Below are 15191 nucleotides of genomic sequence, written 5' to 3'. Positions count from 1 at the left end.
ACCAGAGAGATGCAAACCATACCTACATTGAAATTCTATTTCATGACAGGGAGAAAGGCTGTACCATTTTTTTTTTTTTAAGATAAGGGTATGAATAGAAGATACAGGGAGGAAGCATGCACAGTTGGTAGGAACGTTAGCAGGGCCACTATGGAAAACAGTATGGGAGCTGCTTTAAAACAAACATAAAATCACCTCAAGAGAACTAAGACATGATTCAGCTATGCAACTGGGAGGTATTCAGCTGAAGGAAATGAGGTTTGTAAATTAGGAAGTTTCCATGAACCTGTTTATTGTGCCACCATCCCCAGAAGTCAAGTTGTAGAAGTCAGCTGAGCACCTTGTCAACCTCGACCTTATGATTATGGTCCATTGGTTAGAAATAAAATCCCAGGACTCACACACTGCTAAGTAAACAATAATTGGTTTTAAAAAATGGAATTAATCATTTTTCCAGTGTTATAGACAAATAATTTAAGTGATAGTTTATTATTGTTAATTATTAATTTTTTTCTTTATTTTAAACAATCTTGGGAATGTCCATTATTCAAACACATTACTTACTTGTTGGTTAGAGATTACTGATGTATTAAATTGTGTTAAAATTGCAAAGCAAAACCTATGAGTTTTATAATAATACACACAAAAATATAAACAGTAGATATATTTTTCTGAAATACAAGCTTTTCACATAATTTGAGCTAAATTGTAATTAATAAGAAATGCCACTTTTAATGGAAAATTATGGAAAAATTTAACAAGTCCTTTATAAAAAGTACTTTCAAATTCCCAAAGTGACAGGGCTTGTATAACCCAATTCTTAATATTTAAATAACAAATTAGGGTTGCGCATATATCATTTATTTCACCAATTCCTCATTACAGTGATATAAATTTCATAATACAAATAAATCTTAGTGAATAGCTTATATGTGAATTTAACTTTAATTAGATAAAAAAATAAGTATTTTTTTCTCTTAAAAATGTATTAGATTTTTGTTGGCAGAGGTAGTAAAGGCATGTAAACGCTGCTATACGTCTGTGGAGGTCAGAGATAAACCACTGAAGTTGGTTCTCTCCTTCATCATGTGAGTCCTGGGCACTGAACTCAAATCACCTGGCTTGGTAGCAATGCCTTTATCTATTGAGCCATCTCAAAAGATGCCACCCCCTTCCAAGAAGTCCATCATTATTTTTAAGGTTCTGGATTTATACTGATCATACTAATTTTTCTATTATTCTCATAATAACCTTACTTTGATATTTCAAATAAGTATTATGTTTCAATTAATATTCACTTTATTATGATTTAAATGTTTTTCATATATTTACTTAATCATGAATTTCTTAAAGAAATATCTCTACTCTGGAAATCAATCTGGAGGTTCCTCAGAAAATTGGAAATAGATCTACCAAAAGACCAAGTTATACCACTCTTGGAAATATACCCAAAAGATTTCCCACCATGCCACAGGGGCACATGTTCCACTATGTTTATAGCAGCCTTATTTGTGATATCCAGAAGCTGGAAACAACCCAGATGTCCCACGACAGAAGAATGGATACAGAAAATGTAGTTCATTTACACAATGGAATACTACTCAGCTATTAAGAATGAGGACATCCTTAGATTTGCAGGCAAATGGATCGAACTAGAAAATCCTGAGTGAAGTAACTCAGACCCAAAAGGACATGCATGGTATGTACTCACTAATAAGTGGATATTAGCAACAACAACAAAAATACAGAATACCCAAGAAACTGTCCACAGAACTCAAAAAGTTCAACAAGCTGAAGGGCCTAAGTGAGGATGCCTCAGGAACACTTGGGAGGGAGAAGAAAGCAATCACAAATGGGGAGGGAGGGAGAAACCTGGGAGGGAAAGTGGACAGGGGGGAGTGGGGGGAGAGGGGAACCTGATCTGGTATTGGGTAAGGGAAAAGGACTGAAGTCCTGAGGGCCAACAGAAAGAATGGAAACTAGCAACCTCGGGCAGTAAGAGGTAGGGGGGACCCTCCAGAATGCACTAGAGACCTGGGAGGTGAGAGGCTCTCAGGACTCAAAGGGAGGTACCTTAGATGAAATGCTCAACAGCAGGGAGAGGGAACTTATAGAGCCCACCTCCAGCAGGAAGACAGGGCATCAAGTGAGGGATGGGCTTGCCATCTCACAGTCAAAACTCTGACCCATAATTTTTCCTGTCTGAAAGAATTACAGGGATGGAAATGAAGGAGCCTGAGGAAAAGAAGGTCCAGTGACAGGCCCAAAGTGGGATCCAGCTCAAGGGGAGGCCCCAAGGCCTGACACTATTTTGAAGGCTATGGAGCACTCACAAAAAGGGGCCTATCATGACTGTCCTCTGAAAAACCCACAAGCAGCTGAAAGAGTCAGAGCCAGATATTTGCACCCAACCAATGGACAGAAGCTACTGACCCCTAAAGCTGGAAGAGGCTAAGGAAGAGGGTGACCCTGTAGGAGGACCAGCAGTCTCAATTAATCTGGACCCCTGAGATGTCTCAAACACTGGACCACCAACTAGGCAGCATACACTAGCTGATATGAGGCCCTCAAAGGACTGTCACATCTGTGTTCATTCAGAGATGATGCACCTAACAATCAAGAGACTGGAGGCCCCAGGGAGTTTAGGTGGGGTTGGGGATGGGGACATCCACATGGAGACAGGGGGGTGGGGAGGAGACATGGGATGTGGAACAGTCGGAGGGTGGACGGGTAGGAGGGAATAATATATGGAGTGCAAAAAATTAATTATTTAAAAAAAGAGAAATATCTCTATATAACTTTCACTCATTTTTCAAGTAAAGTTTTATAAGTAAGTTAGGTCTCAAAGCTCTCAATACATTCTCTAAGCTGAAGCAAATGTGTTACCCCAATATACTATGTGCTTTTTATTTATGATTTGATAACATGTTTATAGAAGCCACACTGGAATCAGTTCTCTCTCTGACTTCTTTGTAGTTTTTAATAGGGTGTTCCTCTTTTCAGAGATAATCTTTTATTCTTCATAAAAACTTAACAATTTGGGCCTGGGGTTGTAGAATAGTAGTATACCATATGCTCAGGAAGCGTGAGGTCATGAGTTCAATCCCCAGAACCCCATTCCCCAAATATAATCAGTCCTTTCAACTAGCAGGAATAGATTATCAAACCCAAATGGAAGCCAGTTCAAGTTCCTCATCCTAGGAAGTGGAGGCTAACAGCATCTCTCAGACTTGAGTGCTGCTGTGTGCTGTCACTCAGGTGCAGTGTTTCAAAGGGACAAGCTTAGGAGTACAGGTGCTAAAGCTGGGATGCAGAGGCTCATGTGACAATTACATCCTACACTCACAGCCACAAACTAATATACATGCTTTACACACACACGTGCATTATACAAAATAAACATACACTAAAACAATTCATTTCACATATAAATAATAAGTAATGATACAATAGTATATATAATAATTCTATATAACAGAAAGAATGCTCCCACATATTTTGGTTTGAGCTATTAGTTTATAGTGATAAAACTAAACTTCAACATCATTGGAGATGTGAGTCCAGGCTAATAAAGTTACTAATCTTTTACTGATTAATACTTCATACAGCTCTAGAAAAGAATTAGCCACCTCGCACCTTTATCTAGAGCTGGCATTCACCTTGAAGTGCTAGTCACAAGATTTGCTAACAGTATTTCCTCTATCAGTGCTTCTTCTTAGCTCCTCTATGAATCCATCTTTCTTTCATGGCTTTGGACAGAATATACTAATCTTCACTTAGCCCCTGGTATTTACGTTTGTAGAAACTAGCACAATGTTGCTTAATAAAGACCAAGTCCTCATTTGCAGCATCATGACTGCAACAGCAAGTCAGAAAGCTGAGACTTCAATGTTACAGCCCTACTAAGCAAACCAGTGTTAAAATATACACCCAGAGAAAATTCGGATTACGTTTATTAAGAACAAAATTTGGCTTATATCAATTAAGAAGCCAATAAAACTTTTTCCCCATAATTTTTTTAAATTTGTATTTTGAGAATTCTATGAGTTTGTACATCATTTCTAAGCTTCCCCACTCCTTTCCTTAAATTCTTCCAAACCATGTGCACACTAGAAACCATTTATTCTTATGAGTGATGCCTTCATTATCAATCCTTTGATTGACTTTCTGAACTCTCTCAAGCATATTACTTCTACCCTTTTGTACATTACAAAAAGCTTTTCATAACTTCTGAATGCAATCTCTGAATTTTCTTCCTTAGAGTAGCTTAATTTCCCCTTCTGTTTTTACCACTATAAAACAATACTAAGTATTTTATTTACCTAGTATTCATTTTCTTCTGAAAAATTTCCAATCTGTTTTATTTGTCTTAAAAATCATGACCTTTACTCTCTAAATCTTTCCCCTGTAGACCATTTCCCATAACATCCTATTCTTTCATTTGTAGGCACTATGGCCTCAGTTTCTGAAAGGAGAGTCTATTTCTACTCTTATGCAGAATAGAAAGCTGTGGCCCTTCAATAGCAATTGTCTGAGAAACACTTTGATATGCTTTTCTAATCCCCAGAAATACTTTTTATGTTCATTCAATTATATATCCTATATAAATTATATCCCATATAAATATCAATTATGTTAATCCAAAGCTAATTTAACGCATCTCTTTTACCTATTGTGGCACCTCAATAACTTCAATCATCTGTAAGGAGCAGTTCTGATGCTAAAGTCCTGTTTCCCAATTGGTTCTTGATCTGTCAGTAAAGAAAGCCATGGACCAATTGCTGGGCAGAAGGCACAGATGGGACTTCCAGTTTCCTGGCTGCAGGGCAGGGAGATGCAAAGGAGGAGAACTAAGCTCTCAAAATGGAGTGACCACACAGGCTACTCTTATAGGCAGGTGGAAAGAGGAGTTTAACAACTGAAGTTTAGGGCAGGTGGGAGAGACAGAGATTAGAAATTCGTAAGGACATGCTTTTCAGGGCAGGAGACAGTTGCGCCCAGCAATTGTGCCAAGAAGGCAAAGTGAAATGAACAACTGAGTGTCTGTGTCTTTTATCTAAGGATTCAAGGGAATTCAGTTAGGGGCTGTAGTGCGGTTACCTCCCGGAGCTAAGGGTGGGTAGAACAAAGACTACATGCTACCATCACCTATAAAGTTCTAGCAGTAAAGCATATTTGCCTTTCCAATTGCCATAATACATTCTGTCTTGGGAACACATTCCTGGTGCAAATATTCTCTTTACATTGTTTGAAAATGCTTAACATATTAAATAAATACCAGATTAGTCTCTGATAATAATTTCCTGTTTTCTTTAATTCATTTTCAGTATTATATCAAATTACAGCGATTTCATCAAATCTTTTCTCTCAGCAATTTAAAAAATTCTGCATCTAATTATGCTTTTCCCTGATCATTCATTAGAACATTACGTTAACTGTCATGACTCCCAAATTCTTCATTCACTTTTACAACTTTTCATGAATGAAACTCAGATCAAAATAATTACACCAGAACTGTACGACTGAGTCAATCACAGAAGCTCAAAGGAACCAATGCCTTGTGACTTTAGGACCTCTGACATCTAACCTAGCACGTTCCTTTGTGTGCTTAGGAGCTTCCTCTCCAAGACCCCAAGGTAGCCGCTCTTCATAGCCTCTCTGCAGCACCAGGAAGGCAAGGCTTCTACTCATGATCTTCATTTATTATTATTATTTTATTTCCCATGATCCTTCTTGTTCTTTAATTTCATTTATTAGAGTGCCCCCAGACAAAGACCATTGCCAATCATTATCTTTGAGAGACGCAGCATGTCTCTCTCTCTAGAGTCTGTCTCTGCTACCTAGACTCATTTTTACAATACTTTGCTCTTGAAGCCTCTTAATGACAGGAAGTTTGTTCTAGCAAATTTCTAGTCCTCACTCATTCACTTCTCAAATGTAAAGAAATCTTCCAGGTCTCTGAATATTCAGATCTGCTAGTGGCATCCTTTCAAAAAGCCCAGTATAAATATTTTTCTCAATTTCAGATTCACACATCTAATTGCTACTATTAATCTTTTATACTTGGATAATCCAAATGAGCCCTTTACTTAACCCATCTAGAAAATTATTCTCAAGGATATACAACCTGTATTTTCCCATAAAATGTACAAGCATCTGACAACCAAATAATAAGAGATTATTTATATCTTCAGTCCTGCATCAATAAAGCTTATTCAATGAATTGAAGGTGCCACATCTTTAAATTACCTTTTCATGTATTATATTGATATTCTTAATTTTAACCATTATCTATTAACTGATGGATTGTTTTATTATTGATGCCATGTAAATTACTAGCATCTTTGTATTTCTGTTGCTTAATGTGTTTCAGAAATTTCACAGAACCTCTATGAATTCTAATAATTTCATGTAACATCGCTTGAGACCATTGATCACTGTTTCCTTGATTCCATATCTATTTGAAAAGTTCTCTATAGAAAAAAACACTTCCTAACTTTTAACTCAGTATCAGAAGTATTGTTTGAACTAACATAAATCTGACAAAAATGGTATCAGTTTTTGTGATTCCAAAATATAATAGTACCAATAATTAATTATTGCCTTTATTTGTAAGCCAAGCCTTGAAAATCCCTGCAAGGATATGCAGCTGTTTTATTTGCCTTGATGTTTCCAACACCTCAAGCAGTATTACAGAGCATTTGTTTAATGTATGTGTTTAATAAATATTAAAGTTTCACCTCTTACATGATTCCCTTTATGTATATTTATTTAAAATAAATTTTATTTAAATTTGTAATTTTGTTGAAAAGACTGAAAAACCATTCATTCTGGCAAATTAGCATAGCATATTATCCTGATCTATTAATTAATAAGTAATAGGAATAAGTAAATAAATATAATAAACTTTCTTCAGAGCATATATTAAGTCTTTGGTATCCTCATATCCTAGAAAATTGCTGGTCATGATGTACCAAAAAATTTGTTTTTCAAGTTATGTAAAAATGGAACAAATCAAGTTTTAAGTAAAGAATAATTTTTGGAGTAAATTATGATTAACTTATTTAATCTAGGTGACTTTCTCTGGTAAATATTCACATACATACATACATACATACATACATACATACATATATCCATACATGTATCTCTTGGGCCTCTGGTTATTTTCTAGTTATAAAAAGACAAGATATATGAATTATGTGAAATTTTACTTTTATCCATCAAATTGGAGAAGCTATGTAAAAATTATAAAATAAAAACTTAAGACACCTGCAAAATTTAATATTTTCATATGTTAGAAAAGTGCAAAGTTAAGAAATGAGCAAAATACAAGTGGTAAACGATTTCTAGGATAAGTCAGATTGCATGAAAAGAGAGCCAAGAAGGCCAGGAGGGGACACAGACCTGCATTGCTTTTCCTTGTGGAGTCCACATCTTCTGTGATCACAGCATGCAATGAACAGACATAGACAAAGGAGATGGGTATGAGTGGATGCAGTCGAAAGCTAAAAGTGATGCTGAAGGAAAGAACCCTGGGTCATTTTGAAAGAAGTCCTGTGAAGTTGTAGGGAAGAGAGTCAAATGCATAACATAACAGATTAGAAGAGCTGATGGGAATGTAGTTAATTAAGTATAGGTTAGCAGAATGAGAAAAATAAGGTTAGTGCATAAAAGAGAATCTAAAAAGGCACAGCCAATCTTGAATACTGACACGAAAATAAAATACCGTTAGTGAAACCAATATGATTGGTATGACCACATTTTTCAAGACATTACTCAGTCAAATTAAAACATATGCAAATGCTTTCAACATCTAAGTATCTGAAGAAAGAATTTAATTGAGTCATCATTAAAAAGAGCTGGGTCCCACTCACACTGTGGTATTTCTCCATTTAATCAGAAAAAAAAGTTCATCTGTCAGGCCAATATTTCATTAAATAGCTTCACCCTAGTTAAATGTTTAAATAAAAAATTAGAAATAATAAAATACAATACAACTCACTATAAGAATAGTACATGAAATATGAGGTTGTAGTTGTCACTGAAAATTAAAATTGTCATTTGATTTTGACAAATGTTTATCATGTTCATTTATAATAATTAATATTCAGAAAATTCTTACAAATACCACATTGTAGATTGTTACTACAGTATTTTTTTAACATTTACCTTTGAAAATCACCATTGACTAGAATGGATATGGCATACATTTGGATAATAATACTTTTCTAACTACTATTTGTGAAGTTGAAAAGTTATTTGTTTACACAGTAACTAGAAATCAAGAAAACAAAGCAAATTAAATAAAGCTTCCAAAGAAAGTCTTTCAACATACGGGTGAAGCAGTATGAGCACAATTGACATAGGGAAATTTTATAACACAAAGTCATATTGAAATCTTCTGAATCAAATACACAAAATTCTTAAATACCACATTCAGTTCTTCATTAAGTAAATTATAGTCTTTGAATGAATTTTGAGAAAAAAAAACATGTTGGAATGCAAATATATTAGAACTGTAAGTTCTGACACAATTAATTCTTACAACAAATGTTTCTTTTATGAATGTCAAGAAAATAAAAGTCTATTAAAAGAAACATATTAAAATATCTTAGAAAAAGATGAAAGCTAAAATAACTGGCAAAGGAATGATGAATTTTGATACCTTAACAATGTTGTTTTTTATTATGTAAGCATATTGTCACATATCAAAATAAGATACTCCTCACAACTGCATTTTTAACTGGAAGCCCCTAATATGATTGAATACAAGACATAGATTTTGTGCCATTCTGAAATGTACTCATGTGTATAAAAAAGTTACAAGCTGTATTTCCTTTTTCATTCTCATTGCACCCATACTGTGAAGAAGATAATGTAAAATATTAGATCCATTAGTAACAAAGGCTCATACTGAATTCTGTCACATTATTATTCTTTGATATGACATTTTCATAGATAAACATTTAGCACAGTGCTAAAACAGTTTCATAACATGTTAAAAGTAAATTGGGAGGAATGGGTAAGAAAACAATTGTTTATAGATACTTGCAGGTTCTCTAAGAGAACATTGTTTTGTTTTGTTTTGTTTCCAGAAAACACAGATTGCAATTAATGAAGCTTGCTTTCCTGTCCAGTATTTTACACTGTAAACTGGGTTAATTTATATGGTTTTCATACTATATACTGCTTTTTAAATGATAATTTCTTCTCAGTTTCACTCATTATTATAATAAATAGTGGAAGCATACACATCCAGCAGCAGGATCAGCATCAGAACAGCAGGGTTCTCCTCCCTGCTCTCTGCTCCACAGCCATGAGAGACGGTGAGTCAGACAGGCAGGAGGACCAAGAACCAGTGAGACCACTGTGAGACCCAAACATCTCATTGTAAACACTCTTAAGCAAAACAACCTCATTTCAATGGTCAAGAAACCTAGAATGATTTCAGGTTTACAGGTGACAGATCAGGACCTACATTCTTAGACACAGCCATTTCATAAATCTTAGACAATACAAATTTTATATTGTTTGTATCAGGAATCAAGAGGATACATCTTGACCACCATCTCAGTACAACAAAGTATCCATTAAATCACTTTCATTATTCATGTAACTATGATACAGTGATACAGCTCAAAAGTATATATAAAATACAACTGTAGCAGACAGACTCAAGCAAATCAGAAACATTCCGAGTATAAATGCAGTTATATTAGCTTTGTGGACTGCTTTCTTGCCTTCCTTATAATTATATTATATAGTAAGTGTTAAAACAGTACCACTTGAAACACTTAAAATCATAAATCATACTTCACCAATCATGTCTAAATCATGCTACAATCTGTAAAACAAACAAACAAAAAACCCCACAACTCTTTTGTACATTGTATTCATGGTATTGTAATGAAGAGCAGACTCCATTGAGCCTTAAAAGAAGCTATGTGTCAACTTGTAGGTTCCCACGCTCCAGTGGACTTAATAAGCCCTCTGTCTCCAGAATGAAGTTGGGAAGGGGTGTGAGGTAAGATGGAGAAGAAAATGAAGGTTATTATTAGATTTAATTGTATACATGTGAGAAATTCTTAAGAATGAAGTCAACTTAAAAAAAAGAAGTTTTGTGTCTCCCTTCCAAACCTCCCATTCTCTAGCTTGCATTTCAATTTTACTATGTCACAAGTTACTATGTCCTCAGTGCTGTCAATGGTAATTTAGGAGTGAATTCCTCTTTCAGGCAACAACCAGCTACCACACTCCTAATATTAGTAAACCAGAATTTTAATTTACCCATAACCAGTTAAGAGTGATCACAGATAGCAAAATATACCCTTTACCATAAGTGGTGACTTCTGTCAGTTATGGCTAGATGTTTGTTTTGGACATAGCAAATACAAAGATCTTATAAAGTTCATCACCTTTTCTGTTCATTATAACACATGAAACAAGATATTTTCACAAATCACAATGAAATATAAATTTAGAAAAACTCTTAAGAACTGGATTATCACTATGTAAAATTATCTTTCAAATACTTGCAATACAATAAAGTAGAAACATGGAGAGTCTAAATTCCTTAGGGCATTCAGCTCACAATAGTATGGGAATTTGTGAGGTGAGAGATTGACAATGACAGCTGTAAAAGAAGATGGATCTTCCAAAAAAGCCTGGATGAGCACATACATAGGCAGGATGGCTTAGAGTCAAGGCAGGAGAAAATGGCTCTGCTGCCTGTGGGAGGCCCTGAAACTAGACACTTGAAGGTCAGGTGATGGCTATATTTATTTCTAAGTGTGATAATAGGACTTAAATCTAAAGCTCATCTGTTAATCTGTACCTTATTAAATATTAATTTGACTTACACATATTTTTCTCTATCAAAAATGAATTAGTTCTATCACAATCTATAAATAATGAGAAAATATGTAAAAGTAACTAAAAATAGAATCCTGATTAATCTTTCCAGATTTAAAGGACAAAGTATAAATTATAAGATTAATTTAGAATTGTGCTTTAGATCAAATAAATCATATTTTCTTTCAAGGAATATCAAGGTATTTAAGAATAAAAGAAAATAATATAAAATATGAAAAATACCCAAGAAATTTTTATGTATATAATTTATTAAAATAAATAATAAAATTCAGATAAATTTATAAATAAGTCATAATTCCAAAGGTAAATCAAAGAAAAATTCTTATCTACATCTAAGATGAAAATTCCATAAATATTATGATATGGAAATGTTTATATTGGGAAGAAACCATCATTCATGTCATATAAAGTTAAAGTAGAACTTACACAATAGCCACAGTAACTAGTAAAATCTCAGGAGTATGTAATATAACTAAGCCATAAATAGTATATATGGTACTTCAATACAGTGTTTCATTGACTTGACTTACAAACAAACAAATAAAAAAACAACATAAAAAAAACAACCAGGGCAAGAAAAATGCCTACAGACAGATAGATTTAATCTTCAAACATAGTAGAAATCATTAAAGTGCTATTTTCATACATTCTGAATGACTGAAAATCTGTGAACCTATAGCACTTCCAAACATTTATTAAATGTGAAAAAGTCAACCAAATAGCTTTCTCAGCACACTTCCTATGTAGGAAACACAATATGAAACTGAACTATTTTATGTAGATGTATGCTTTTTCTTAGGGGAATTTCTAGTCATTTATGTGCAGATAAATTCACAACATAAATTAAACAGTTTAACATTTGTTTTCAATGTTTAATATTGTTCATTGTATTTGTAGCGATCATAGCTTTCTTGTCTACAGTAAGAGTGCTCATAAAAAAAACTATATATTGTCCATTATTATGTATTTTCCATTTATATTAAGACTATCTAGGGCTGGAATTTGCCATCCATATGTTGGAGTCTAGGTTCAGAACTAAAAACAAACAACAAACAAAAAGCCAACAAACAAAAAGACCAGCTTCATTAAATTTACACCCTAAAACAAATCTAATGTGCATGCTTAATAAGGAATATAATTGACTAAACAGTAAATTCTGGGCACTGAAGACATTCCAGTTGTTATATTTTGCACTCATAGCAGAGAACCTGATGTGGTAAAGGTGAGAATATGATTACACACACTCCCTGCGATCTCCATTTCTGGAGCCACCCATCACATTAAAAAGTGAACAATTCCTCTCTGGTAATACTAGGACACCTTACTTCAATTTCTCTAAAAAAAAAGCAGACGCTATTCAAAATTCACTCAAACATTTACTTCACGTTCTAAACTACATCATGCAAATTAGCATTTATTACTAAAGTGTTTAACACACTTGTTGTTGACATACTTCCTAAAATGGAAATGTTACCAATCACTGTAAGTAATTCTTGTATATATTTTAACAGAAGGCCAACTTAAAAGAAGAAGAATATATGCCAGGAACTTGCTATCTAGGGTTTAGGTTCATACACAGAGAAACATTTTCCAATGTCACCTTTTGCTAAAATCAACGTCTGATAAGGAATTTTGATAACCCATGAAAGGCGATCTTAGTTTTAGTGAATAAAACCAATTTTTGAGCACTGATTTTAGCAAGTACACAACTGACAGCATAGCTTACCTAAAGATAAAATAAATACTCCTAGCATGTCTTCCTTACATAAAGTTCAGGGTTATAACATGTTTAAAAGTTCCATGTTTAAAAATACCTTCTCTATAGCCTCCATGTCTTTTAAAACTACACAAGTTTGGTACATAAGTATTAAACATTTATTCTATTTCAGTAGAATATCACACATAAAACTTGATTTTAGTGTTTTGATTTAGACAACCAGTTTTCATAGTATAACTCACACCAAAACTGACAAGTGTCAAAACATAAAATTTAAATCATTATTCTGACATGAAATACTCACTAATTTCCTCTAGTGTATAAGCAAGTTATGTCCAAATAAAGGATATATGTACATATATATATATATATATATATATATATATATACATATTTATTTGTATATATACATAAAAATTTATATGTATATGTGTAAATAGTTATAAACATATATACATATTATGCAAATAAAATAAAAATATTTAAAAGAAATCTTTGCATTAGATTCTTTCAGCCAAACATTGTATTGCCTTGTGATTTTGATGTAGAAATATAGGTTTTTATGGCCAAAACATATCATGTATCAGATTTGCTGACACATAATAGTTTATGAGCAAGAATAATCCATATTATACAATATAGTGAGGGAAATTAATTAGTCACTTAGTTTGCTTATAGTGGCAGAAATCTAGCAGAGACTCTCACTCAACAAGAAAGAGCTCCACAGGACTAAACCTTTCTCTTGAGAGAGGCTTTTAAGGGGTATGTCTATTATATAAATCATAATATAGATTAATTTTACATCTGTAATTTTATATTCCCTTAAATATATTAAAATTATTAGTATTTTCTTTTTTTTTTTGTTTGTTTGTTTTTCGAGACAGGGTTTCTCTGTGTAGCCCTGGCTGTCCTGGCACTCACTCTGTAGACCAGGCTGGCCTCGAACTCAGAAATTCGCCTGCCTCTGCCTCCCAAGTGCTGGGATTAAAGGCGTGCACCACCACGCCCGGCTATTAGTATTTTCTAATACACGGAGTTCAGTTAAGGCTTGCTAAAGATAAAATTTCTATTTTCCACTCTAACAAATATATTTAAATTTCTAAAATGAATTATTTCATTATGTTTCATTTGGCTTTGTCAGCTGTTCTAGCATGTAGAGTAATTATTCAATAAGCTTTTCCTGGCTGGCACTCTATTCTCCTTAATAGCACTTGTCATAAGTATAACAGTTCAGGACATAGTGCAACTACTTTTTAACTTGTTTATGTCACCAAAGATTTTAAAAGGACTGTTACTTTGTCTTTCTTGTGTACTCAAATAATTTGTTGTTAGCCTTAATGTTGGCATTGCAAAAGATGGTAATAAAGATCATGAATGAACTATTTTGATTTGTAAATTGATATATTTAAAGATTTTTTAAGTTCTGAGAAAAATAAGCCAGCACATGAAAATACAATGTCATTGTTCCAACACACAGCCATTTAAAATAAAATTACAAGTAATTTCAACCAACCATTCAAGTATTTTAAAGTTGATAAAAATTGTATTGCACACTGATTTCTCTAATTACAAATTAAAAGTTATACTGATTAGTGAAAAGACCTCACCAACTTTTTATTTCTTTCTTCTTAAAATATGGTGGTGGGGATGGGGACTTGCTATGTAATCAAACTTTTGTACAAATTGATGAAGAAGAAAGCAAAACAGAACGTTTCACCTCCTTGGTAAAATCAGTGATTTGAGGAGACACTTATTGATTCTTGAACTGTGTCATCCTTCTCCTTCCTTTTTTAGCCAGCATCTTCTGACGCCCTAAGTTGCAAATAAATCATATTATAGCAGACCTATCTCTTAGCATTTGAAAATAAATAGGGATGCATAAAAAGACGAACTTTAACATTTCTATTGCGCGTTCATCAGTCCTGCTGAGAGCAGTGAGTGCTTCTCCATTGAAATACCACTGACTACATACAGCAGGCATTCACTTGTGCCTACACTGTCCTTTTTCCTTTAAATTGGTTTTCCTTTAAAGACAGGAGGTTAATTTAAAAGCAAACCATGTTAAGCACTCATCATGTAGTCCATGCTGGATGCACACACTGTAAAGTTCATATCAAAGTGAGAAGATGAGGACTAAGAACACACACTTTAAAAGCATGAAATGCAGTGTGTGTGTCTCATGCTTTCATGTGGTTTCCAAACCCTGACAAACCTGGCTCAGACTGCTGTTTCGGGGTCGGCAATGGTTTGTCATCACTTACTGTACCATTCGCCTTTCCCTGCTGGTCTTCCCATGTAACTTCTAGTATAGATTAAAAAAACAAGAAGAAGATCAGTGCTAGTCAGAAACCACAGATAATGCACATTACAAAACTTCAAGAATTGGAATTATTTTCAAGGCACATTCTCCTAAATCCTACAATATATAAGTTGTTAAAATTTTAAATATAGAAAGTTTACATGGCTCAAGTTGTTTTATGGAACTCAAGATCTAAAATTTTTTAAAATTATGCTTTTTGTAAACCTTTAAGTTTATATTTAATAAAATGAATGGATTCAAGGCATAAAAAAATAAATGGCTTTATAGAGAATAAGCATT

At 33.7% G+C, this 15191-nt stretch overlaps 1 protein-coding gene across 50 annotated transcripts in view; it reads right to left on the bottom strand.

Annotated features, from left to right (window-relative positions):
• The window catches only part of Rims2 (regulating synaptic membrane exocytosis 2), a 498312-nt gene that overhangs the window by 131936 nt on the left and 351185 nt on the right, over positions 1 to 15191 (bottom strand). For 28 of the 50 annotated variants that reach the window (XM_029547766.1, XM_029547754.1, XM_029547763.1 and 25 more), the window contains one exon: positions 7408 to 7440. The exons of 20 other annotated variants lie outside the window; for them this stretch is intronic. In XM_029547766.1, coding sequence (XP_029403626.1) covers positions 7408 to 7440 — 33 coding nt within the window. Of the gene's footprint in view, positions 1 to 4669; positions 4806 to 7407; positions 7441 to 15191 lie in introns of those variants that run through there. 2 more of the 50 variants (XM_029547755.1, XM_029547787.1) reach the window with 2 other exon arrangements.

This window comes from Mus pahari, chromosome 17 (genome assembly GCF_900095145.1).
Source record: "Mus pahari chromosome 17, PAHARI_EIJ_v1.1, whole genome shotgun sequence".
NCBI lineage: Eukaryota > Metazoa > Chordata > Mammalia > Rodentia > Muridae > Mus > Mus pahari.
Note: the sequence above shows the minus strand (reverse complement) of the source record. Positions and strands in the feature narration are given on the sequence as shown.